The 25,749-nt window shown below is 33.4% G+C and overlaps 1 protein-coding gene across 2 annotated transcripts in view; it reads left to right on the top strand.

The window, feature by feature from the left end:
- Positions 1–25,749, top strand: part of SNTG1 (syntrophin gamma 1) — a 941,158-nt gene that overhangs the window by 762,981 nt on the left and 152,428 nt on the right. For both annotated transcript variants that reach the window (XM_059166477.1, XM_059166476.1), the window contains exon 13: positions 10,341–10,379. In XM_059166477.1, the coding sequence (XP_059022460.1) occupies positions 10,341–10,379 (39 nt within the window). The remainder of the gene's footprint in view (positions 1–10,340; positions 10,380–25,749) is intronic.

The raw sequence follows: 25,749 nt of genomic DNA, 5'->3' as shown, positions 1-25,749 counted from the left end.
ATTAAGCTTCCTTTAGGGAGTTCCCATCATTAACATTTGTGAAATGTTGTCAAAGAAAAAGGAAGACACATATTTATCATCTTCCCCAGCATTTAGTCAAAGTGAATATTATTCTTTAAAGTACAGTTCATAATATTTATTTTAGCAATTTTCATTTTTTATGTTGGGTAAATTAAAGTAGTTGATTTACCATGATTATTTTCATTTCTTTAGTATAAGAAATTCATCTGAAAAAATTTGTAATGTAAGCATTTGATGACTTATACTTGTCCTCCTAGCTTTTTGAAACAATCTCAAACTTAAAATTCAAAGTTCTTATGAATTTAACTGTACTTAAATGTATTTTCAATTTTAATTTTAATTTTAATTTACAGTTAAATTTAAATGTTTTTAAAATGAAAAGTCTTTAATGAAATGAAAATCTTTAAATTCAGTACTACTGAACTTAAACTTTGAATACTATAGGAATATATTCTTGCATGTAATAGAGCTTCAAAATATTTATTTCTCTAAAAATTTAAGACTTCATCATTACCAAAGATTCCTACAAGGAAAAAACGACCCCTTATGTAATAGAATAAAAGAAGAAGAGAGAATAAATGTTGAAGACGTTTGATAAAATAGAATGCATCATTTTTCTGACATTATTTAATATCTATAAAATTATGTAGATGGTATGCAGCAAGTAAAATTTTTAGAAATTATAAGATCTAGAAAATAACTTTCTTTTCTCTTTCATTTCATCTGTAACATGAAGATTCTTCTCATGTTGGCTATTTAATTATTCTTCCCCTTAAAAAAGTCTATTCAAAAATCCTCTTTCTGCAAGAGTGTATCTATATTACTTGACTTTTATATTTCTTGGGCCAATTGTTTTCTAGAAAATCAAATACAAAACCTCATTTGCCATTTGAAGTATTAGTGTTGGTAGAAAAATGTATTTTAAAATGTCCTCTCATTTGTTTTTAATTTTAGATTTTTATTAAAGTGCAGAAGAAAATAACATGAACATTTATTGTAGTAATAGCATATATATTGCTAGTGTTTTTATTAGCTTATTACTATATATGCATTAAAATATGTGTATTTCTGTTCACATATATAAAATAAAATTACCATTCTCCTGTGTAGATGATATTATTCTTTGTTCAATTAAGATTTAATCATGAACATTTTCCCATGATACTAATTATATTTTGAGATTACTTACTTCTAATGGACTAATAGGGTCTTAATTTTGCATGTATGATAATTAATAAATGGATGTTATTACGTAACATATAAATAATTTAAAATATATCATTAAATAATAGTGCACTATGGATTTTTGGGGCATACATATTAATCAGTTAAGACACTGCTGGTTATACCTTAATATAAGTATCTAGAAAAATAATAAAATAATAATGAACTTTTTTTAGTTTGCAAACCAAGAATATGTCTTAATCATATCAGTTGGATCAAGGCTGGGTTGAAATTTTGTAGGATTCTGTTTACTTTGTTTACTTCTTTCTTTTTTTTTTTCCCCTTTCTCAGTGCTATAGCCCATCAGGCCTTTGAGCTGAGAGTACAGTCTATTCCTGGGAGCTCTCCTTAGCTGACTCTGAATTCTCTTTGCTTAACTCTCAGCATAGCAAATTTCTAAAACTGTTGTCTTCTTTTGCATAATTTTCAGATTAATATTTTTAACCTTTCATCCTGCCTCAATTCAGAACTCAGCAAATACCTTGAGGTGAAAACCAATTTTGTGTTCAAAGCCCTACACATCAAAAATGCTGCCAATATTATCCTATGAGAAAAATACATTCTCTGCTTATTTCTCTGTCTGGGAAAATTATGCTTCTCACACTCTTCCAGTGCCAGTCCAGTGTTTTCAGAAGGCCAGCTCACCACTGTGTGCTCATCTGTCTTAGACCTTACCTATGCACACCCTTGTGACAGCAGGTGTTCTCATATGCCTTCAAACAAATGCTTTTAGTCAGTTCACAGCTCCCTTCTAGTTGTTATCAACAGGGAGGAAGTTGTGCTTCATGCTTTCTCATTCTATTTAGGAGCCTAATAGTTTTGCTTTCTTTCTTAAATATGTCTCATTAAATATGGACTGCATAGGCTAGTGGGTGATCCATTGTTCTTGAAGTAATTAACCACTTGCTCCACTATTGCTCTCTGTTAAAACTTAAAATGCAACTTTATCATTAACTCAGTATACACATTTTAGATTCAATTATTTTTATTATTATATTTTATTTACATATTATATTTTATTAGTACATTTATTATTCAGCATTTTTTATTCAATTAATTATCCGCTAAAAGTCATTGGCTCATTTAATTTTGCAGTGGCAAAACCCTGTTTTAATTACTGTAATTCTACATGCTCCTAAAATTCTAAATGCATTTGAATAGCCTTGGAGATTAACCTTAAATACCCTCCAGTATATTTGACCATTTATTCCTGATGGACCCATAGAAGTCTAAATACAGTTGTATTTAAATAATATCACCAGAAATTTTAATTTGGAAGAGATTTGACACTCAGGAATGGATTTACATAATCTACCTATTTCATATCAAGTTAATTGTTATGAATTTTATTCTTCTTAGGTTCATCAAAAGCATTTTGTTCCATTTCTGTATTTATTTTTTTCCAAGCTGAAGAAGACTACTGATTTGGATAAACATACATGGTATTCATACACCTTAAAATCTAAGTCATTTTTGTCTAATTATCTTGGATTTTTTTATGCAATAATGACATATGCATTCTGCTCTTTTTAATAGTCACATTTTCCGTTCTGTTTTTCCCCATATTATCTGGGCTATAATTTTTAATGCCACTGTTAAATAATAATGATAAGGATTATTTTTTGTTAAATCAATTTCATATGTTTAATTCTTATCATGATATTTATTAATTTGAAATAAATGATTCTATATAATGTAAAAAGATTATTATTTTCTTATTTTACTTATTCTATTTCCTTTACCATTCTTTTATAAAGATTGGAATTGCATTTTAAAAAATAATTTTGCATATCTATTTATGAGAGTAAATTATTTTCCTTCTTTAATAATCATTCCTTAGATGTGTTTCCATAAATCATACCTGGCTTACAAATAGGTTTTTGTATGTAGTCCTCACTGTCTTTGAAATTTAAAGTAAATATTGAAATTTACATGTTGAAATTTGTCATAAAAATTAAATTTCCAGAATCTCTGAGAAAGTTAAAAAAACATGTTATATTTTGGCAGAGCAAGTGTCAGTTCCTAATACCAACTTCTATCATTAGTCCAAAATAAATATTAATATAGTGATTTCCATTATTTTTAGCCTTTCTGTTAATTTTACTCATGTAGAAATCATTGGCAAAGTTGAAAAATGGGGTTCCTTCAATAGGTTACAAGTCTCTGTCATAAGTGTAGTTATAAGATTATACTAAGAAAGAAGATTCAATCAGAACCTAGTTCAAGAAGTTACATATTTTCACATCACAAATGAAAGCCTCACGGCAAGCCCTGGCGATAAGCTTCAGAGTACCACCAACAGAAGGAACACTGGCATTATTTTGATTCAGATCTAGGATTGTCAATGAGCTTGAGAAGGTAGCAGAAGCATGCGATATTCCCCACAAGATAGTTCATGGTGATTGGTAATACTTGTTAGTTAGTTGGACACACTGCTAAGCTAAGGGAAGATAAAGGCAGTGCAATTAAGGGTTATGGTGATGTAGAAGTCAGTAAGCACATTGAATGAGAACAATGTATGAATCAGAGCCACAGGGAATACTAAAGAGAAAGCTACTGACCAATTCCAGTAGAGTTTTCAGAAAAATTTTTATGGTGCTTATGGTTCTTGATTATGTAATATAACACCACAGCCTTTGGTGTCAGACAGAACTAGACTATACCATATTCAGGATGAACTTAAAAGCTGTTTAATTTTTGTGCACCATAGGTAAACACACACACACACACACACACACACACACACACGCACACACAGACGACTAGAATCCTGCCAGGTGAAAAAGAAAAGAAAAGAGAGGGAGTGAGGATGGGTCATAGAGGGAAAGGGACAGGAGAGAAAATGTGCATGCACAAGCTAGCAGGTGATGTGACAGGGAGAGGGTATGTGAGAGAAGGCACCAGGTTTGTATCCAGGAGTTCCATATAGACAGAGTCCTAGTATACAGGTGATCCCCAAGAGAGGCAGGGACAAGATCACGGAGGGACTTGCATGGTATTTCATTCTACCAATTTGAGATTTGAATTTTTAAAATAGCGTCTTAGAAGTGTGGTATAAGCATTTTAGGTTATTGTTTTTATTAATCTCCCTTTTATCAAGAACATATAAAATTATAGAAATGTGAACCTTCATCTGTGATGTCCTTTTTTGTTACAATGAGAAATTGGAGAAAGAAATTCCCAAATCCCCTCTATAAATAAATGTATGCAGGTCACTTTTAAAAGTCAAGAAAAGCAGATGATAGGAAATCCTACTGAGAGGTACAACAATAATTTACTGGCTAAGCACTGTGCTCAGGTGTCATAAAATATTTTTTTAACAGAAGTCTATTTAAATCTCACGGTACTCAATATGCCATTTTTACTGATGCAGTAAACTCAATGTTGGTGATTCTTAGTATCTTAGCCACTTCAAAATTATAATTCAGTCTTTTTTGGGTAAATACTAAAATTCTGGGTCTCCTCTTCTCCCTTTCCTCCCCTTTTCCCTTCAGGAATAATGTATCACTTCAGCATTAGTCTCTGGAAACTCTTCTGTGCAGTCCGTACCATGCACTCTGAATGTCATGCTTTGTCCCTGACGCACTTCCCGTTGTGTGTGATCCTACCAGTATCTTCAGCTCACATGTCATGAAGCTCCCTTTTGTCTTCCAGCACTGCTATTATTTTCTCATCAACCTAGCACTCATGAGAAATCTTGGATTCTGTTCTTCAGATTAAAACACTTCCTCTAGCTATAGCTATTCTATCATTTTGAAGCCATGCTTAATAACAGGATTCTATGGAATTGAAGAAGAGAGTCCAAAGCTCTCCACTGGGATGTCACAAACTAATTTGTGCTTTCTATGTCTACTTCCTCAAAACTTGGCCTCCCATGCCCCAACCTATCCCCTCCTCTCTTTATCTCTCTCTCCATGCTTTTGTCTCAATCTGGAAATTATTCTTCCTGGGAGATGAGAACTTGCTATTAATCCTCAAGCATTCCTTCCAACTCTCATGTATAGTATTAACTCCATGTTTTGAAACCATTAGAATTCCTATAGACATTCAAAGTTAATAATCTAGAAATTTATTTTCTTTAGAAGTAATTTGCTTTCAATACTAAGTTAACCTCAGAGAATTTGATTCTTTGTTTTGAGATATCCTGTCTTTTCATCTGTTCAGCAAACATTGATTGAATACCCACTAAGACCTAGACAATCTTTTACATGTAAGAAGTAATATATGGAATAAAACAAAAGTCTGAAATTTCTCTAAAGGGGGGAGCAAGCAGATCATAATACAAAACATAAAATAAACAGTATTTCACAATGCTAAGTGATATGGAAAGAAAGAAATTTAAAGAAGGCCATTTATAATGGGGCACTATTTTAGATCTTTATTCTGCTATTTCTAAGCCTAGAGGTTTATGAAGAAATATCAACTTTCTTTTTCATAGCATGGTAACTTTAAAAGGATTCATTTGTTTTCTTTTGGTCCTTTCACCTATTTTAATGAAAAAATTTGTTTAGGTACCTATCTGTTTATCTCAATTTAAAATTACTCAATACATTCCCTAGTTAGGCCATATGAACACAGATAAACTAGGAAATCTTTGCAGCTCTCCATGGATTGTCTGCATTGTAAAAACATTGTATGCTATAAATGATGCATGTGTTTGTGCTGTAAACCTGAAAATATCTGTCTCTCCCATTTATTTTGAAATACTGCCTTTTTTTTATTTAGAAGGAAATGTTCCAGTGTTATTCTAGAAAAAATAGAAATTAAAGTACTATATTTTGTTTTCTTGAACAAATTTGAAAGAGCTTATTTAAGCATATATGATAGCATAGGTTTGATTTTGAATAACAATTTTTATTGAATGTCATTGTTAGTAGGTACTACACAAAGAAATGCCATTTGTTTAACCTCAGCCATGAATTTTATGTCATTTGCAAAACTAAAATCACATATTGTGGGAACTAAAAGATAGGAGAAGGTAGAATTTCCATTCTCAAAGTGACTTCAGCAACTTAGGAATCAAAGCTAATTCCAGAAATTACCCACTGAATTGGGCCTTATCATACAATTGCACAATAAAACAAAAATAAGTTGATATTTGATTTTTAAATATTTGAATTTCATACCATACTTTTATAAAACTTATGTTCTCAAATAAAATAAGAAATTATCATCACCTAGATTTTGTTTCCTTCGAGTAGGTCACACCATCCTGAATCTAGGCATCGTCTTTCAAATATGTAGAAGTCATTAAATCAATTCACATGTTTGTGAATAACTGTGGCATAAAACTTCTTGGACGTGCAAATCCTCCACCTTTGGAGGTGGAGGCAACAATATTGGCATCAATATTGTTCCACTTTCCATAGCACTCTCAGTCTCAGCTCATTTTGTTGTAGTTATCTTTTCTACAGGACCATCACGTTTTACTACCTGATGGAAGGCCAAATCAACTTTGTTTCTTTAGCCATTAAATTAATTTTCCTTCTTTTCTGGAACTCTCTATGAAGTTTTAAAGCATCTATGAATCTTCTAGAAGAGGCCACATAATTTTTATCAGATTTACAAAGAGGTATGTGATTAAAAATTATTTATAGAAAAACTTTGTTGTCTTTGAGGTAAGTATCTTTCCTTAAGGTTTCAACATAAATTCTAATTCTGTATTCATCTTCAAGGTAGAATATCTACATAAATAAAAGTCATCTGCTTGAGAGATTTGTTTATTCTTCTCTCCTTTCCTTCTTCCTTTCCTCTCTCCCTCCATTCTTCCATCTTTCTCCTTATCATTACTTTGTGAGTACTGATTCAAGAATTCTTCCTATTTTTATCAAGATGTGAGGGGGTCATGAAAAAAAATACACAATGCAAATTGTATCCTCTTTTACTTCACATAGACATTAATTATATTCCAAATTATTAGCTTAAATCAACATGATGTTAAAACATCCAGTGTTTACAGATTTGTCTTTCTCTTTTGGAATAAAATCTTTAACATGGATTTCCTTCATCTGAATGCACTTTACTTGATAGTTGTCAATGTCACTTAAGGTTCTTATAGAATGACATGTTAGGCAATCATAGTCAAAATCATACTCTGCTTCCTTTACATCTTTGGGATTAATAGTTTAAGTAATCCCGCTCCATAAAGAGCTAGTTTGATGTATCTGTAATTATGTACTTTTGTCTCTTCAAGCCTTCATGTTCAGACACTGACTCTTTTTGTTCAATATTATATTAATTTTTCAGCTTTGCGTAATACAAATTACTGGTTCTGATAACACATTATTAACATTGGTTTCTAACAAAAGCATCTTTTGAACAAATTTTAACTTTCCTTATTTGAAGAGCAGTCTAAAATTATGCAGAGAATTTAGGATTTCCATTATTTGGAATTAATATTGTTGCCAAAAGAAGACAGTTTTTAAAACTTTGCTCTATGAGTACATTTAAGAATATATTATAGTTTGATATTTTATTACTTTTAATAAATCAAACATTATTTCAACCATACAACATATAGCTTTATTTTTAAAAATAAGGTTAAATTGTCATTAATGTTTCCAATACTTTTATCTTATCAAGCTATTTTATTGATATGATTTCTTTTAACTACTAAATGAGTAATTTAAAACAAAGTACTTCTAGCATTTAGCATTTTCTATGTTGAGTGTTTATTTATAATTTAGGTTTCCTAGAATATGCTTGTAAATGTTAAATAGGCATACTGTTTCCAACTGATAAAGACTTTCACATCTGAGGAGACTTCAACTAATTCCTTATTCCTCTGACTGTGGCATGCCTGCAAGTGATTCTCTGGAGGTAAATGCTGGGCAACCTATATTCTGGAACCCAGCCTGGTTCACATATGGTTGTCACTCATTTGGTACTTGCATATATAAACCCTAAAGTTGCCAAGAAAACTGAAAGGCATTTGCAAAAGACATCTTTGCTTAGCTTCTTTAAAGCATTCTCATTGTTGGAATGCCTGGGTGCTCAGTCAGTTAAGCGTCTGCCTTCAGCTCTGGCCATGATCTCAGGGTCCTTGGATTGAGTCCTACATCACATGGAGCTCCCTGCTCAGCATGGAGCCTGCTTCTCCATCTCCCTCTGCCTGATACTCCCTCTGCTTTTGCTCTTTTTCCCTCCCTCTCTGTCTCAAATACATACATACATATATACATACATACATATGTACATTATCATTGTCTTCAAAGGAAATCCTAACTTCTTTTATATTAGTTTTATATATTATTATTTATTATATTAATAATAGTCATCACTTATTAAGCTCTAACTTCATGATATTTATTTTTTCATTAGTTTTTCCAACAAATACATGTGATTAATATTGTTAAGGACATTTTACAAAAGATGGAGATAAGACACAAAATAATTAATAACTGTCTAATGATATTTAACAACAGTTACAGCTGAATTTCAAACGCAGGTCTCTATGACTGCAAAACTTTACAATGTTATTATGCATCTACATTGTGGCTCCTGTGTTGCACTTAAGTTCATTCCACACTGAAGCCACTTGGACTCTTCAGATTCTGAAAACTAGTCTCATTATGCTATTGTTTCAGCTTGGAATGACTTTTGTTTTCATGTTTCAGCACTTCGAGCACCATGACTCACATCAGTAGAAGATCATTAAAAGGATTTTAGAAATGAATGAATGACAGTCTCAACATTTCTCTTTGCATTTATCAAATCTATACATGTATGTGCATGTGCACATTTACATACATTACTGTGGCCTGAGCATTGTTATGATTACTCAAATTATTCAGTCTTTTTTTTTTTTCAGATTAAAAAAATAAAAGTTACAAAGCTAGATAGTTCATGCTGGAAGACAAGGGTCCATACAAAATATAGCTAGAATTTTACAATTTTTTATAATAATCCATAAGAACTAGCAAGAAGCATAGTTCCACAAAGTATTCAATATGAATTTTTTTTTTATTGATTAAGAAAAGGTGTTTAGGAAGCCGTTTTTTCTGTCCATGTCTCTAGACTATACTGATTTTAGTTTAAGATGCCAATAGTTTTAGAGGTTTCTTAAATAGATTCTTCATCAAAGCAAGAACTATTTTGCAATTACTATAGCAGTATAAGAAAGATATATGTTTTTTGTACATGTACCTGCTGAAATCATATAAATCTTCTAAAGTTTTTTTATATATATTTTAAATGACACACAGTTTGCCAGAAAGTATTTTCTTGCACATAATTTAATGATTCTCTAATTTTATGCATCATATCAATTAAATTTCCTGTTATTTACACATTTGTCAGTAAGACAAAAGGAAACAAAACTAACAAAGAAGGAAAAATAAAATAATTCAATAAAACAATTTCTAAGTGGAAACAGTCTGTGATTAGGGTAGTGTATGGTTATACTGCACAGAGTTAGCAGTCTTTAAGTTCTCCAGAAAATCAATGAAAAATAAAAATTGATTTAATGAGTAAAGATTCTGTTGAACAAAGACTTTGTGTTATAAGGTCATTTGTCTAAATATGATATTCATTTTTCAGTTGGATTTTGAAATTTGTTTATATGAAAGAGTAAATCCTTTCTCTGAAGATTTATTTTAAGTTGTTTTGAAATGTTAATCATTAAATTATCTTAAAGTAAATGTTATACTTTATTTAGGGTCCTGAGTGAAAATATTTTGACACACATACTTTATCTTTTAGTGTTGGAGTATTATATTTCTCCTATTCTCTTCAGTGTTAAAATACATTTAATATAATATTTCAAACTGAAAAAATAAACTACAAAAAGTTACTCTATATTTTCCATAGATTGTCATTTAACATTATATGGAAGCAGAGGCTTTTCATTTCTCATAAATGAGAAAATTGTTAGATGAAAATCTTTCAAAATGTTTACATGTCAAATTTGGAATACTTTTGATAATCAAAATTTCAAAAACATTGTAATTAGTGTTTGACATGCAGTGATTTTAATATGTCAATTTAGAATATCAGTATATATTAACTCACTTAAAATAGATTCTTCTAAAATTTGGTAGCTCTCATGTAACTTTATGTTTATTGTTCTCACATTTATTATTTATTTATTGTTGCAGATTAAAAAAATCAACAGAAATTTTCCTGTAAACCAGCAGGTAAGATTGAAAAGTACTTGGAGAGACATATCATGCATTTTTTTCATTGTATCTATTATAGAAAATAATCTTGATTGCACTTAATATTTACATGGTAATAATTGGCACTATCATTTGCTCTCCAGGAAAATACATACTTTATTAGATTTCTTTCATATTATGTGATATATCTGTTTCTCTAATCATATTAAAAGCAGTTTTAAAAAATATTTTATCTAAGTAAACTAAGTCAAAACTATTTTCAACAAAAAACATATATTTATTTAAATATAATATTGAAGACCTAAGAGAGCTATTTCCATAAGATAGTTTGACTGTATCTTAACATGTGGGAAACCAATTTTTTTAATTTTAATTCAAGTTAATTAACATATAATGTATTATTTATTTCAGGGATAGAATCTAGTAATTCATCAGTTGCTTAAAACCCCCAGTGCTCATTAAATCAAGTGTCCTCCATAATGTCTTTCACCCAGTCACCCCATCTCCTGACCTAGCAAACCTTAGTTTGTTCCCTATAGTCAAGAGTTTGTCTCTCTCCATTTTTATCTCATTTTATTTTTTCTTCCCTTCTCCTATCTTCATCTGTTTTGTTTCTTAAATTCCACATTTGAGTGAAATCATATGGTATTCATCTTTCTCTGACTGACTTATTTCATTTAGCATATACACTCTAGTTCCATCCACATTGTTGCAAATGGCAAAATTTCATTCCTTTTGATGGTTGAGTAATATTTCATAGTACACAACCCCCCCCCCATATCTTCTTTATCCATTCACCCATTAATGGACATAGGGCTCTTTCCATAGTTTGGCTATTTTAGACACTGCTGCTAGGAGCATTGGTGGCCATGTACACCTTCAAATCACTATTTTTGTATAGGAGATCTATGTTTAATTGATCTAAAAGTTAGAAGGAATTTTCAAAATTAGGTGAAGGTATTTTACATGAATCTAAATGCATGTGTAGAATGAAAGTGGTGTCTGATTAATCTAGCCAAGAATCTAGTTGATTTATTAGACTATTGATTATAGGATAAAATAATTGATTATAGAAAATAATAATTCTACTTATAATTTTATTAAGCTGAGCTTAACTTTCACTTTGCCTCATAAACATTATAAAAACATTTGTTTGAATGAGGAAAGTAAGTATAGGCTCAGTTTTGGACTCACTCAAGTCAGCAGTGTGTGAGGTTTGTGTGATGATAGAGAAGCAAAGGCCAGCCATGCATTTCTTACCCTTGACATCAGCCTCAATGTGTAAAAATTGATCAAGATCTAAACATCTAAACTATCTATTTATAAATGGTAGACAAGTTACAAATTAATTTCAATGATAAAAATTTTAAATAACTCTCTTATGAAAACTAAGTTACTTTTATCATCTAAACCTCAGTTCCTTCATTGGTAATATTTTTAAAGTGCAACTACCTTACATGTTTATTTTTGAAGATTAAATAACAAATGTGAAATACTTGATATATATGCCATTATTACCATTAATGTGTTAAAATTTTAAATTTTCTTTTTAGAATAAATAATTTATATTATTGCATAAATTATATTATTAATGGTGCCACTAGCCCATACTAGCCCACAAAGTTATGGGTGACTGAAATACTAGTGAAAATAAATCTGGATAGCTCAGTATGTCTACAAAGCTGTGAACTATGTCTTTCCAGCCATAGGCATACCCCATTTCCTAGCCTCAGGTCCTCACACCTGAGTCATGCTGATATCTTAGGTGGATGTAGAAGTTAGAGAGATATATGTGCTGTGTGTCTCATCACATTCCACTGTGGTTATGTCTCATGCCTTTGTTTGTGGTGCAGAGATCAGGGCTCTATCCTAGAGCTACTGATACACTAGTTCTGTGATGATCCTTCGGAAAATCCATTGTGACTCCCATTCCATTCCAGATGCTTCTGATCCTAGTAGGATGTTACATAGGAAATACAGTTTAACAATTGCATAGAGCTATAGTGGATGGAAAATTCATTAATGAGAAATTATTAAAATAGAAAGGAGCATCAGCCTTTGAGGAAGGTTGTAATGCCCTTCAGTAAACATAGTCATTTTATTGTCGGATACATAAAAATGTAGATTTGCTCATTTATGAAATTCTTGCCAAAAATATGAATGATGAATCTTTCTTTAAGAATGACTCCAATATCTATGTTACCAACCTTCCTTGCCCTTTCTAACCTCGACATGTGAAGAAGTATTAGTAATTAATGTAATTTATGTTGCTATAAATATTTCATAATTGTAATAACCCCACAGTATTCTTTATTTATGATGACAGCTACATTTGACACTTCCTACATTTTCCCTTCAATAACCTGCAGGATTCTTTGCCACCTCTTAATTTATCTAGGTTTTGAATAATAGTAAAGTAAATAAGAATCTGAAAAAACTTAAATATAGAGTAAATAATAAGAACTGTTTACTATTCCAACCCACACACATATAATAAATGTAGGTAAGTATTAGCATCCATAGCTTTTTATTTTCTAGCTTTTTAATATTATTATACCAAAATTTTATTTGAAATCTCTTAGCGTCTCACATTTTTAAAAATCATAATGAATTCTTTTTGGCATTTTAACAACTGAAAGCAAGAGTTAATAGATTTTTACCTTACTATTTTCCATCATGGAAATGAAGACATCCAGGATATAGGATTTGTTTATAGTTCAATATTCATATTTCCACACCATTGGAAAACTTGCCTGCATAATTTGATAGCAATGCATTTGGAGACCAAGGTACATTCCCTATTTAATAAAATGTGAGTTACTTTAATGAATAAACATCTGAAAACACATATAATCTCATTTATTCTCCAGATTTAGCATTCAAACAGGACTCTTGGACTAAACAACATTGTGTTGCTTTAATATCAAATTTTTTCTAACTTGATTTTCATGTAAAGTTTTCTGAAGCTTTGATTATAAATATACATGTTTATACATATGTTTTTGATTGAATAATTTAGGAATATGTCAAAATCGTCAAGTGTTATTAATGAAAATCAAGCCCCTTCATATCCCCGATGCTCTATCTCTGAAAATAAATAAATAAATAAAATAAAAGATGCCACCCACTTGAACAGAAGTCTTCTGCTTCCTATGGGATTCAGTTTTGAATTTGTGCTATCATATGGCACAGCTACCCCCAACCAGAACAAATTAGAATAAAATAAAACATAAAGGAGATTGGAGGATATTACTATTGTCTAATGGGCCAGTGTTAGAATTTAGCTCTGTAGGGACACTCCACAAACCAGGATGCATGAGACTTTCAGTAAATTACTCTCATGAAAGATTTAAATCCAAATGTTAAATTATTGATTAAATAGATCACTATAGGGGAAACCATAATTTAGAGATTAAAAAATTCAAAATCATTTTTTGAGGCATGGAGGGATAGACCAGAGGGAGAGAAAAGTTTAAACATGTTCCATGCTCAGCACAGAACTGATGTGGGGCTTAATCTCATGACTCTGAATCATGATCGATGCCGAAATCAAAAGTGGACATTTAAGTGACTGAGCCACCCAGGCTTCCCCCCAAAAATCCAAAACTATTTTAAATTATCATGTGCTCTTTAAGTAAAGGATTAAAAATTATAAGTCAAGAACAGGATATGGTGTTAAAATATATGGATTTTCAGAAGAATCAAATAGGAGTTAAAATTTTTTAAAAGAGCATATTTATTTATTTATTTATTTTGATTTATTTTTTATTTTCAGTGTAACAGTATTCATTTTTTTTGTACCACACCCAGTGCTCCATGCAATCCGTGCCCTCTATAATACCCACCACCTGGTACCCCAACTTCCCACCACCACCCCTTCAAACCCCTCAGATTGTTTTTCAGAGTCCATAGTCTCTCATGGTTCACCTTCCCTTCCAATTTCTCCCAACTTCCTTCTCCTCTCTAACTCCCCATGTCCTCCATGCTATTTGTTATGCTCCACAAATAAGTGAAACCATATGATAATTGACTCTCTCTGCTTGACTTATTTCACTCAGCATAATCTCTTCCAGTCCCGTCCATGTTGCTACAAAAGTTGGGTATTCGTCCTTTCTAATGGAGGCATAATACTCTATAGTGTACATGGACCACATCTTCCTTATCCATTCATTTGTTGAAGGGCATCTTGGTTCATTCCACAGTTCGGCGACCATGGCCATTGCTGCTATAAACATTGGGGTACAGATGGCCCTTCTTTTCACTACATCTGTATCTTTGGGGTAAATACCCAGGAGTGCAATGGCAGGGTCATAGGGAAGTTCTATTTTTAATTTCTTGAGGAATCTCCACACTGTTCTCCAAAGAGGCTGCACCAACTTGCATTCCCAACAACAGTACAAGAGGGTTCCCCTTTCTCCACATCCCCTCCAACACATGTTGTTTCCTGTCTTGCTAATTTTGGCCATTCTAACTGGTGTGAGGTGGTATCTCAATGTAGTTTTAATTTGAATCTCCCTGATGGCAGGTGATGATGAACATTTTTTCATGTGTCTGATAACCATTTGTATGTCTTTATTGGAGAAATGTCTGTCCATATCTTTTGCCCATTTTTTGATATGATTGTCTGTTTTGTGTGTGTTGAGTTTGAGAAGTTCATTGTAGATCCTGGATATCAACCTTTTGTCTGTACTGTTATTTGCAAATATCTTCTCCCATTCCGTGGGTTGCCTCTTTGTTTTCTTGACTGTTTACTTGGCTGTGCAGAAGCTTTTGATTTTGATGAAGTCCCAAAAGTTCATCTTCGCTTTTGTTTCCTTTGCCTTTGGAGACATATCTTGAAAGAAGTTGCTGTGGCTGATATCGAAGAGATTACTGCCTATGTTCTCCTCTAGGATTCTGATGGATTCCTGTCTCACATTGAGGTCTTTTATCCATTTTGAGTTTATCTTTGTGTACGGTGTAAGAGAATGGTCAAGTTTCATTCTTCTACATATAGCTGCCCAGTTTTCCCAGCACCATTTATTGAAGAGACTGTCTTTTTTCCACTGTATATTTTTTTGCTGTTTTGTCGAAGATTATTTGCCCATAGAGTTGAGGGTCCATATCTGAGCTCTCTACTCTGTTCCACTGGTCTATGTGTCTGTTTTTATGCCAGTACCATGCTGTCTTGGTGATCACAGCTTTGTAGTAAAGCTTGAAATCAGGCAACGTGATGCCCCACCCCCCTTTTATTTTTGTTTTTCAACATTTCTTTAGTGATTCAGGGTCTCTTCTGATTCCATACAAATTTTAATATTATTTGCTCCAGCTATTTGAAGAATACTGGTGGAATTTTGATCAGAATAGCATTAAAAGTATAGATTGCTCTAGGCAGTATAGACATTTTAACAATGCTTATTCTTCTGATCCAAGAGCATGGAATGGTCTTCCATCTTTTTGTGTCTTCTTCAATTTCTTTCATGAGTGTTCTGTAGTTCAAAAGAGCATATTTAAAATTAAAATCAGTATGTGTGCTGCTGAAGTGAGCATTAAAATTAAAATCAATTAACCAATTGAATAATAGAATAGATGAAGATGAACTGAAAGGGAATGTAATCAGAATACAACACACACAGAAAAGGGTAAAAAAAATAAAAGTTAATGTAAGATATGAATTTTAGAATGAGAAACTGAAAAAAAAAAAGAAACTTCAGAAATACTGGAGAAAATGTATAAGGTCAATGTATTAAGAGAGACATGGCTGAGTTTCTGTGAGTCTTCAGATTAAAGAACTAAACTAACTCCTGAACATGGATTAAATAGAAATGAAATCACACCAACAAAGGATCTGAAACAAACTCAATATCCATCAGTGGAATAATTTGCAACCATTAAAAAGATAAACTAGTTCTGTTGGTACTAGTATAGAAGGCCATCCAAGAAAGTTTATTAAGTGGTAATAGTGAAGAGAAGAATAGGGAACAGAATAAGCCACTGTGTTTTAATAAATTAGTTGGAAAGATACATACACATGTTATTATTACAGAATTTAAAAAAAAAAATCTTGAGGAGTTATGTAAGAATCAGGTAAAGGTGTCGAATCTGAGAAGTATTACAGCCCAGTCTCCTTCCCGTTGGGAGGGTTCCATTCCCAAGTTCCTGTGCTTAAGTCTTATGCCTTTCCCTGGAGAACCCTCTCTTATCAATTTCCACTCATTTTGTTGATTTAAGTTCCCTATTCAATTCCTGCAACAAGGAATTGCATTTTGTTTAGTTTTGTCTTGAGCTCAGGTGTGTATTAGCTCCATTGTTCCTGATACAAATTCTATTTTCTAATTCTGCATATAGAGATCAGCTCAGACTACCTTATTTATTTGACTTCTTTTGGCTTTGGTCTTTACTATTGGAATAATTGGAAAATTTATGTGCTTGCCATTTAAGATGTATTTCTAAGATGTGTCAGGTTGAGCATCTTTATGTGACATCAGTTTATATTTTTAAGTGTCCGCCTTCAAATTTTGAATATGTTTCTATTTTCTTCCTATTTTTTTGTTAGTACTGCATTCTCAATACGTGAAGGACATTTACCCCTTGTATTTCTGTGTGGCCTAAGTTAGCAAAAAAAAAAAAAAAGTATGTAGGGGCAGAGAGAGAGGGAGAGAGTGAATCTTAACCAGGCTCCACACCAAGTGTAGAGCCTGACAAGGGATTTGATCTCACAACCCTGAGATCATACCCTGAGCCAAAATCAAGAGTTGGACACTTAACTAACAAAGCCATCCAGGTGCCCCAGCAAAAAGCACTTTTGTGGCTCATAGGATTTCTATTGTACTTAGAAAGATTTTTTTTTTTTAATTTAAAGGTTAAAAAAAGTAAAAAACGATCCACTGTTTATGTCTAGAAAATTTAAGTTTTTACTTTGACAGTTAAACAACAAGTTTTTATAAGACCCTGAGCATTTCTTTCTTACTGCATTTATCACATTTTGTGGTATTCTCTGTTAACCCATCTTCCTCCTCCCACCCCAAACTCAACTGTAAACTCCAGAAGATAAAGGTATTATTTCTTGTTCTACTCTTAGCTCCTAAAACAGTGCTGTACATATCAATCATCCTTCTGGGAGAGACCTCAAGGTAAAGATCTTTGGGAATGTCTTTAAATAACAAAGGAGATTAAATCTGAGTCTTCCTCAAAATTTAAAGCTTCCTTTTTTCAAAAAAGACTCTTAAAGAAAAATACAAGGTATAGACTAGAAGAAAATATCTGTGAATTTTATATCTAATAAAGAATTTACATCCAGAATATATTTTTAACAACTGAAAAGTGAATAGTTAGAAAAGAACTCAAAAAAAGAAAATGTGCCAAGATTTGAATAGACAGTTCACCAAAGATGTACCCAAATATCAAATAAGCACATGAAAAAATACTCAACCTCATAAGCCATAAAGAAAATGCAAATTAAAAACACAATGAAATACCACTACATATAGACTGGAATGGTTAATTATAACTGTTCTTGCTAAGTATTGGCAAGGAGAAATTGGAATTGCTATATACAGCTGGTAGGAATATAAAATGGCACAAACAGGACCGCCTAGGTGGCTCAGTGGGTTTAAACCTCTGCCTTCGGCTCAGGTCATGGTCTCAGGGTCTCCTCTCAGCAGGGAGCCTGCTCCCCCCCCCCACCTGCCTGCCTCTCTTCCTGCCTCTCTGCCTACTTGTGATCTTTCTCTGTCAATTAAATAAATAAAATCCTTAAAATAAATGGCACAAACACTTTGAAGAGTCTGGTGGTTACTATGCCTACCATGTGATCCAGCTAGTCCACTCCTGTTTGTTGATAAATGTTCATAGGAGCTTTATATGTTTATAGCCCCAAACTGGACACAGCTCAAATTCCAACAAGTGAATGGACATTCAGTGTCATGTCTATACAATGGAATATTACTTACCAGCAAAAAGGAACATGCTACAACACAGATGAATCTCAAAATAATTGTACTGAGTGAAGGTAACCAGCCACTCTTTCCTCCAAAAATAGAGTATAGGTTGCATGCTTCCATTGTGATAATATTCTAAGGATTACAAATTAAGGCACCAAAATCAGAAAGAAAATCAACAGTTGCCTGGGGATTGGGAGGGGTGGGTGGTGACAGAAAGAGATTATAAAGGAGCATGAGGGAACTTTGTGGTGATGGATATGTTCATTATGTTGGTTGTAGTGATGTTTTTATAGGTGCATAAGTATGGGAAAAATTATTAAACTTTATCCATTAAATATGTGCCATTTATTTATGTCATTATACCTCAATAAACTCTAAACCATTCTTAATGTTAAAATGTCTGGGAATCAAATAAGTTAAAAATTATATTAAACCAAGGTTATTGGGATTTGGTTTAATCTTAATTGTTGTCTAGACTTGAAATTAAAATTATGTACCTCCCAGTTCATTTTTTGTTAGGAGTAACTTTCTCATTTCCTCTGTACATCTAGAACATAACCATCAAAATCATCTATCATGATTTTGATCAGATTTATTTATTAAAAAATGCAATGAAATTCCTCTTCAATTGATATATTTAATGAAAAGCATGGAAAGGGGTGATAGTGGTCTTGGTGTTAAGTATCTGTTAAGCCAGTGATATTCAGTGAGGTGTAAAATTATGTTACAATGATTTTCCCAACAAATTAAAGATTGTTTAGATGAGCAGACCTGTGTCACACTGCCGTATATACCTAAATCCTCTATCTAATGATTTACTGTATTTTACCATTTTTAATGGTAAAATTGTGAAACATACCTCATTATTCTCATAAAAATAACATTTTACAATGAATATCTACTGTGATTACTAAGGAGACAGGTTATGGAGGATTAATTCATCATAAAAATATAATGAACTCCCTTTATATCAGGTACTATGCAAAATGGTATCATTAAATTATAATAGTTTGAATAAATAAATATTATATTGTTTCAAAATAAAATATTACCTTAGGTAGTTTATTTTATAGAGGGATTCATTTTGTCTAGCTATGATAATTGGGATATATTATTCTAGAAAGAGCTATAGAATTTATAGAATGCTGGTGACAACAGAGAGAAAAGTGACCAATTGTCTCTAATTGTGTTGGGAGAGGTAAGAAATTAAAAAAACTCTTCAAAAATCCATTTTTGGCATAGCGTCAAAGAAGATAGAGGAGTAATGATCTCCAAAACTTTGCTTTTCTATAAAAGCAACCAAAAAACTGCAGAAATGGTCCCAATAAATTTTTCACAACTTTGAAAATTCACCAAAGGTTTGCTGAATCCAGGGAGTATTTACAGGCATCCTTAGAAAATATTGCAGGTCCAGTTCCAGACCACCAGTATAAAGTGAATATCACAATATAGTGAGTCAAATGAATTTTTTGTTTCCCAGCTCATATGAAAGTGCCACTGCAATTTATTAAGTATGCAGCATCCTGTCTATTTAAAAAAAATATTGCTAAAAATGTGAACTATCATCTGAGTTTTCAGTAACCCAAAATCTTTTTGCTGGTGGAGGGATCTTGCCTCAATTTTGATGGTTGCTGACTTATCAGGAGGGGATGTTTGCTAAATGTTGGGGTGACTGTAGTAGGTTCTCAAAATAAGACAACAGTGAAGTTTGATGCATCAATTGGTTCTTCCTTTCATGCATGATTTTATTTATTTATTTATTTATTTATTGTTATATGTGATGTTCATGTGTGTGAAATGCTACTGAACAGGATTTCACCCACAGTTGAACTTTGTTCAAAATTGGAGTCAATCCTCACAACACCCCACCACACTACTTTATCAACTAAGTTTATGTAATACTCTAAATCCTTTCTTATTTTTCAACAAATTTCACAGCATCCTCATCAAAAGTAGATTCCATTTCATAAAACCACTTTCTTTACTCAACCATAAGAAGCAATTCTTCATCCATTCTAGTTTGGTCACAAGATTGCAGCTATTCAGTCACACCTGCAGACTCCACTTCTCATTCTAATTTTTTTTGCTATTTCCACTCCATCTGTAGTTACTACCTCCATGAAGTCTGGAACCCCTCAAAGTCATCCATGACAGTTGGAATCAACTTCTTCTAAACTCTACTTAATGTTGATAGCTTACCTCTTTCCATGAATCACAAATGTTTTTAATGGCATCTGGAATGGTCAATTTTTTAAAGAAGGTTTTCAATTACTGTGCCCAGATCCTTCAAAGGAATCACTGTCTGTAGCAGCTATAGCCTTTTGAATTGTGTTCTTAAGTAATAAGACTTGAAAAGTTAAAATTACTCATTGACCCAAGGGCTACAGAATGGTTGTTGTGTTAGCAGGCATACTAACAACATTAATCTCATTGTACTTCTCCCTCAGAGCTCTTGGGTGACCAGATGCATTGTCAATGAACAGTAATACTTTGAAAGGAATATTTTTTTCCTGAGCAGTAGTTCTCAACAGTGGGTGTAAATTGTTCAGTAAACCATGTTATAAACAGAAGTGCTGTCATCCAGCTTTTGTTGTTTCACTAATAGAGCACAGGTTGAAAAATAAAGATTTATGCTGCTTCCCAATTGCACAAACCAGTCAGCTAGAGAAAGAGACAGGGGTAGGCAGTTGAGAAGACTGTTATTCCGAACAACTCCTCAGTCCTGTATTTATTAGATACAAGATAACAGTCAACAAAGGAGGCGATGGAGATTGTAGATAAGCAGAATATGTCTGATCAAGCAGTATAGGATTTGTGGTTGAGTAAACACATTTAAAGGCATCATTTAATTAACTACAGGTGATCTTTGAGGAAGGAGAGATAACAGAAAAAAGAAGCAGGTTCCCCCCTGAGCTGGCCTGGGGTTCCCAGCTGTTCAACTTCAAGGACATATATCATCCTCTCCCCCAAAGTCTGTTGCTAGCACATGTTTAAGCTCTTTGGTCAGTACATTGTACTGAGGTACCATTACAGAGTTAGTGTAATTATGAAGGGCCCTAGGATTTTCAAAATGGTAAATAAGCTTTGGCTTCAGCTTAAAGTTACCAGCTGCATTAGCCCCTAACAGGAGAGTCAGACTGTCCTTTGAAGCTTTGAAGCAAGGCATTGACTTCTGTCTAGCTATGAAAGTACTAGATGGATAATTTTTCCAGTAGAATATTGTGTCACCTACACTGAAAACCTGTTGCTTTGTGTAGGCACCTTCATTAATTATCTTAGCTAGTTCTTCTAGATAACTTGTTGCAGCTTCTACATCAGTACTTGCTGCTTCACCTTGGCATTTTTATATGATGGAGATGGCCTCTTAAGCCTCATGGATCCTCTGCTAGCTTCAGACAGTATGCTTACCTTTCTCACTCCATAGAACTGCAGAAAATTAGGGCCTTACTCTGGATAAAGATTTGGCTTAATGGAGTGTTGTGGCTGGTTTGATCATCTGTTCAGATAATTACAACTTTCTCTATAACAGCAATAAGGCTGTTTCACTTTCTTATCATTCCTGTGTTTACTAGAGTGGCACTTTCAATTTCCTCCAAGAACTGTTCCTTTGCATTAACAAGTTGGCTATTTGGCACAAGTGGCCTAGCTTTCGGCCTATATCAGCTTTTGAAAAGCCTTCCTCACTAAGGTTACTCATTTCTGACATTCGATTTAAAGTGAGAGATGTGTGATTTTTCCTTTCACCTGAACTCTTAGAGGCATTGTAGATTTATTAATTGGTCTAATTTCAATGTTGTTGTGTTTCAGGGTATAGAAACACTGGAGAAGAGGGAGAAAGATGGGGGAATAGCCCTGGTCATTGGAGTAGTCAGAACACAAATAATATATATTTTTTAAAGGTTTTATTTATTTATTATTTATTTGAGAGAAAGTGAGAGTGAAAGAGCACAAGCAGGAGGGAGCAGCAGAGGGAGAGGGAGAAGCAGGCTCCTCACTGAGCAGGGAGTCCAATGTGGGGCTCAATCCCTGAACCCTAAGATCATGACCTGAGCCAAAGGCTGATGCTTAAGTGAATGAGACCCCAGCATCCCCACAAATGAGATTTATTGATTGAGTTCTCCATCTTGTTTGGGGATAGTCTATGGAAGCTCCAAATAATTACCATAGGAACATCAAATGTCATTGATCACAGATCACCATAGCAAATATAACAAATAATGAAAATGTTTAAAATATTGCAAGCACTATCAAAATTTGACAGACCAGTTGAGCAATTGGCGCTGATAGACTTGCTCAAGATAGGGTTGCTGTAAACCTTCGATTTGTTTAAAAAAAAATGTGGCAAAACAAAACATGATAAAGCGAAGCAAAATAAAATGAGGTGTGCCTGTATTCAAGAAAAACAGCTGAATATTGGTAAGTCAGTTTTGTGGCACTTTAACTTGATCTAGTCCCAGTGTGCCTCTTCTCCAGCAACACAGGGACCCTGAAAGTGGCAGCTCACATTCCCAGCGCACCCTGTCTGCTCAGCCCTACTCATTGTCTGGTCTTGCTCCAGGCATCATTTAAAACCAGGTAGCCTAAGTAAGATTTGTGTATTCCTTTCACTTATTTAGCTTTACTGAAATGTGTGCATCTGAATGTCATTTTTAATCCTTTTTTTTAAAGGTTTTATTTATTTATTTGAGAGAGAAAGAGCACAAGTGGGAGGAGGGGTAGACAGAGAGGAAGAAGCAGACTCCCCCCTGAGAAAGAAGCCTGAAGCAAGGCTTGACCCCAGTACCCCAGGATCATGACCTGACCTGAAGACACATGTGTAAACTGACTGAGCCACCTGTGCAACTCCTGTGTGTCATTTTTAAGCAAAATATTCTACTAGAGATTGGCAATTTGTTTTATTTTGGATTTCAAAACCCAGATTCTTTTCAACAGGAAAGAAAACTTATAGTTGTTGACAATAAAACAGTCAGATAATCTGGTGATAATGAACCTGTTACTGTTTCAGTCCATTTTGTAATACTCGGTGATAAAATTTCATGACATTCTATGATTTAAAGGAGAATCCTCCTCAAAATGAGTATTTCCCTATAAATGAATTCTTATAAAAGCAACTAGCTTATAAATCAGTGTGAAGAGATTGTGGCACAGGTTTCAAAGGAAAAAGAGGACTAAAAAGTATTTTACAGTTGAGCACACACCAAATTATGCACAAAAATTAGCTATTACAATAGAGTTATAAAGAAATTATTATAATAAAATTAGCTACATTTTAGAAATCTTGGAAGAGAGTTGTGGGTGGGAAAAGATAGAAAGATGAGAGGATAAGGTATAGTGCACACCGAATTTCATATTAAGGGGAAAGCACTGATGCAGAAACAGTGGAATACTGAGATAGGGATGGGGTCATCCGTGGAGTTATATCCAAGGATGAAAATGTAAAAGCTCAAATTTCCACAAATTTTCTTTGCAGCCATGTTTCATCGGTAGGAGTTGCCTCACAAAGAAATGCTCACAAAGAAATCTCCTCAGGATTTACTTTCTATTACTTTTCTGGACTTAAAATGATATTTAGATCCTTGCACATTTCAATTTGGGAAATACAAATCCGGCTTGAGACGAGATAGCTTGTGCATAGCCAGTAGAGGTGCGGAATCTTACCCTCCCTCAATCCCACCCTTACCTCATCCCCAGCCTGCTTTCTGTTACTACAGGTCAGTTTACATTTTCCAGAATTTTATATAAATGAAATCATACCATTTGTATGATTTTTTTTTGTTTGGCTTCTTTCACATCCATAATTATCTTTAGTTTTACCCTTGTTACTTTATGGATCAGTTCTCCATTCCATTCATCACTGAGTAATATTCCATTGCTGGCTATACCATTTGTATAACCATCCATTCACCTGGTAAGGTACATTTGTTCTGTTGTAAATTTTGGTGTACTACAGATAAAGCTTCTATAAATATTTATGGACAAGTCTTTGTGTTGACATATGCTCATTTCTTTTTGATAAAATACTAGTCATGGAATAGCTGCATATTATTGAGGTGTATGTTGAACTTTTTAACAAACTGCAATACTGTTTTCCCATTTGACAAATTGTCATACTATCTGTGTAAAGAGAGTCCCTGATGTGGTCAGTTTTTAGATTGAGGCATTCTAATAGACCAATTGTGATCTGTCATTGTGGCTTTAATTTGCATTTCTTGAATGACTAATAATATTGAGCATTTTTTCATGTGCTTACTTACCATCCATATATCTTCTTTTGTGAAATGTCTATTCAAATATGCTGCCCCAAATTAGAAGTTTAGTTATGATGAAGTCCAATTTATCATATTTTAATGGATCATGATTTGGCACTGAATTTAAGAAATCTTTGACTAGGGGTGTTTGCATGGCTCTGTTGGTTAAGTGTCTGCTTTTGGCTCAGGTCATGATCCCAGGGTCCCGGGATGGAGTCCCACATCCAAGTGGAGAGCCTGCTTCTCCTTCTCCTTCTGCCATGCCAACCGCTTATGGTCTCTGGCTCTCTCTATCAAATGAATAGATACAACTAAAAAAAAAAAAAGAAAGAAAGAAATCTTAGACTAATCCAAAACAGAAATTTTCATCTATGTTTATTCTTAAGTTTTTTTGTTTTATAATATTCTCTCATGTCTTTGATCCATTTGGTGTTAATGCTTGTTTTAAGAGTGAGGTAGAGATGAACACTATTTTTTTTTTAATATTTTATTTATTTATCAGAGAGAGAGAGGGAGAGAGAGCGAGCACAGGCAGACAGAATGGCAGGCAGAGGCAGAGGGAGAAGCAGGCTCCCTGCCGAGCAAGGAGCCCGATGTGGGACTCGGTCCCAGGACGCTGGGATCATGACCTGAGCCGAAGGCAGTTGCTTAACCAACTGAGCCACCCAGGTGTCCCTGAACGCTATTTTTAAAATAATATCTAATTACTCCAATGTTTGTTCAAAATATTATTCTTTATCAGTTGAATGGTTTCATGCTCTTATCAAAAAATAAATTGATCATATATGTGCAGATTAATTTCTGGACATTCAATTCTGTTGAGCTGGCCTTTTTATATATTTTGACACTAATATCACACCATCTCAGTTGCTGTAGCTTTTTAATTTCTTGAAATCAAGAGCTTAGGTTCCAGGTGCCTGGGTGGCTCAGTTAGTTAAAGCCTCTGCCTTAGGCTTAGGTTATGGTCCCAGAGTCCTGGGATCAAGCCCCAGAGCCCCATATCGGGCTCTCTGCTCAGCGGGGAGCCTCCTTCTCCCCATCTCTCTCTGCCTGCCTCTCTGCCTACTTGTGATCTCTGTCTGTCAAATAAATATATAAAACCTTCAATAAAAGAAAAAGAGTTTAGGTCCCTTAGCTATGTAATTCTTACATGAAATTATTTTAGGTACTTAAGGCTCTTGCTGTTTCTATATTAAAAACATTAAATTGTCACTGTAT

Source organism: Mustela lutreola, chromosome 3 (assembly GCF_030435805.1).
Source record: "Mustela lutreola isolate mMusLut2 chromosome 3, mMusLut2.pri, whole genome shotgun sequence".
Taxonomy (NCBI): Eukaryota; Metazoa; Chordata; class Mammalia; order Carnivora; family Mustelidae; genus Mustela; species Mustela lutreola.
This window is presented reverse-complemented; position numbering and strand designations above follow the sequence as displayed.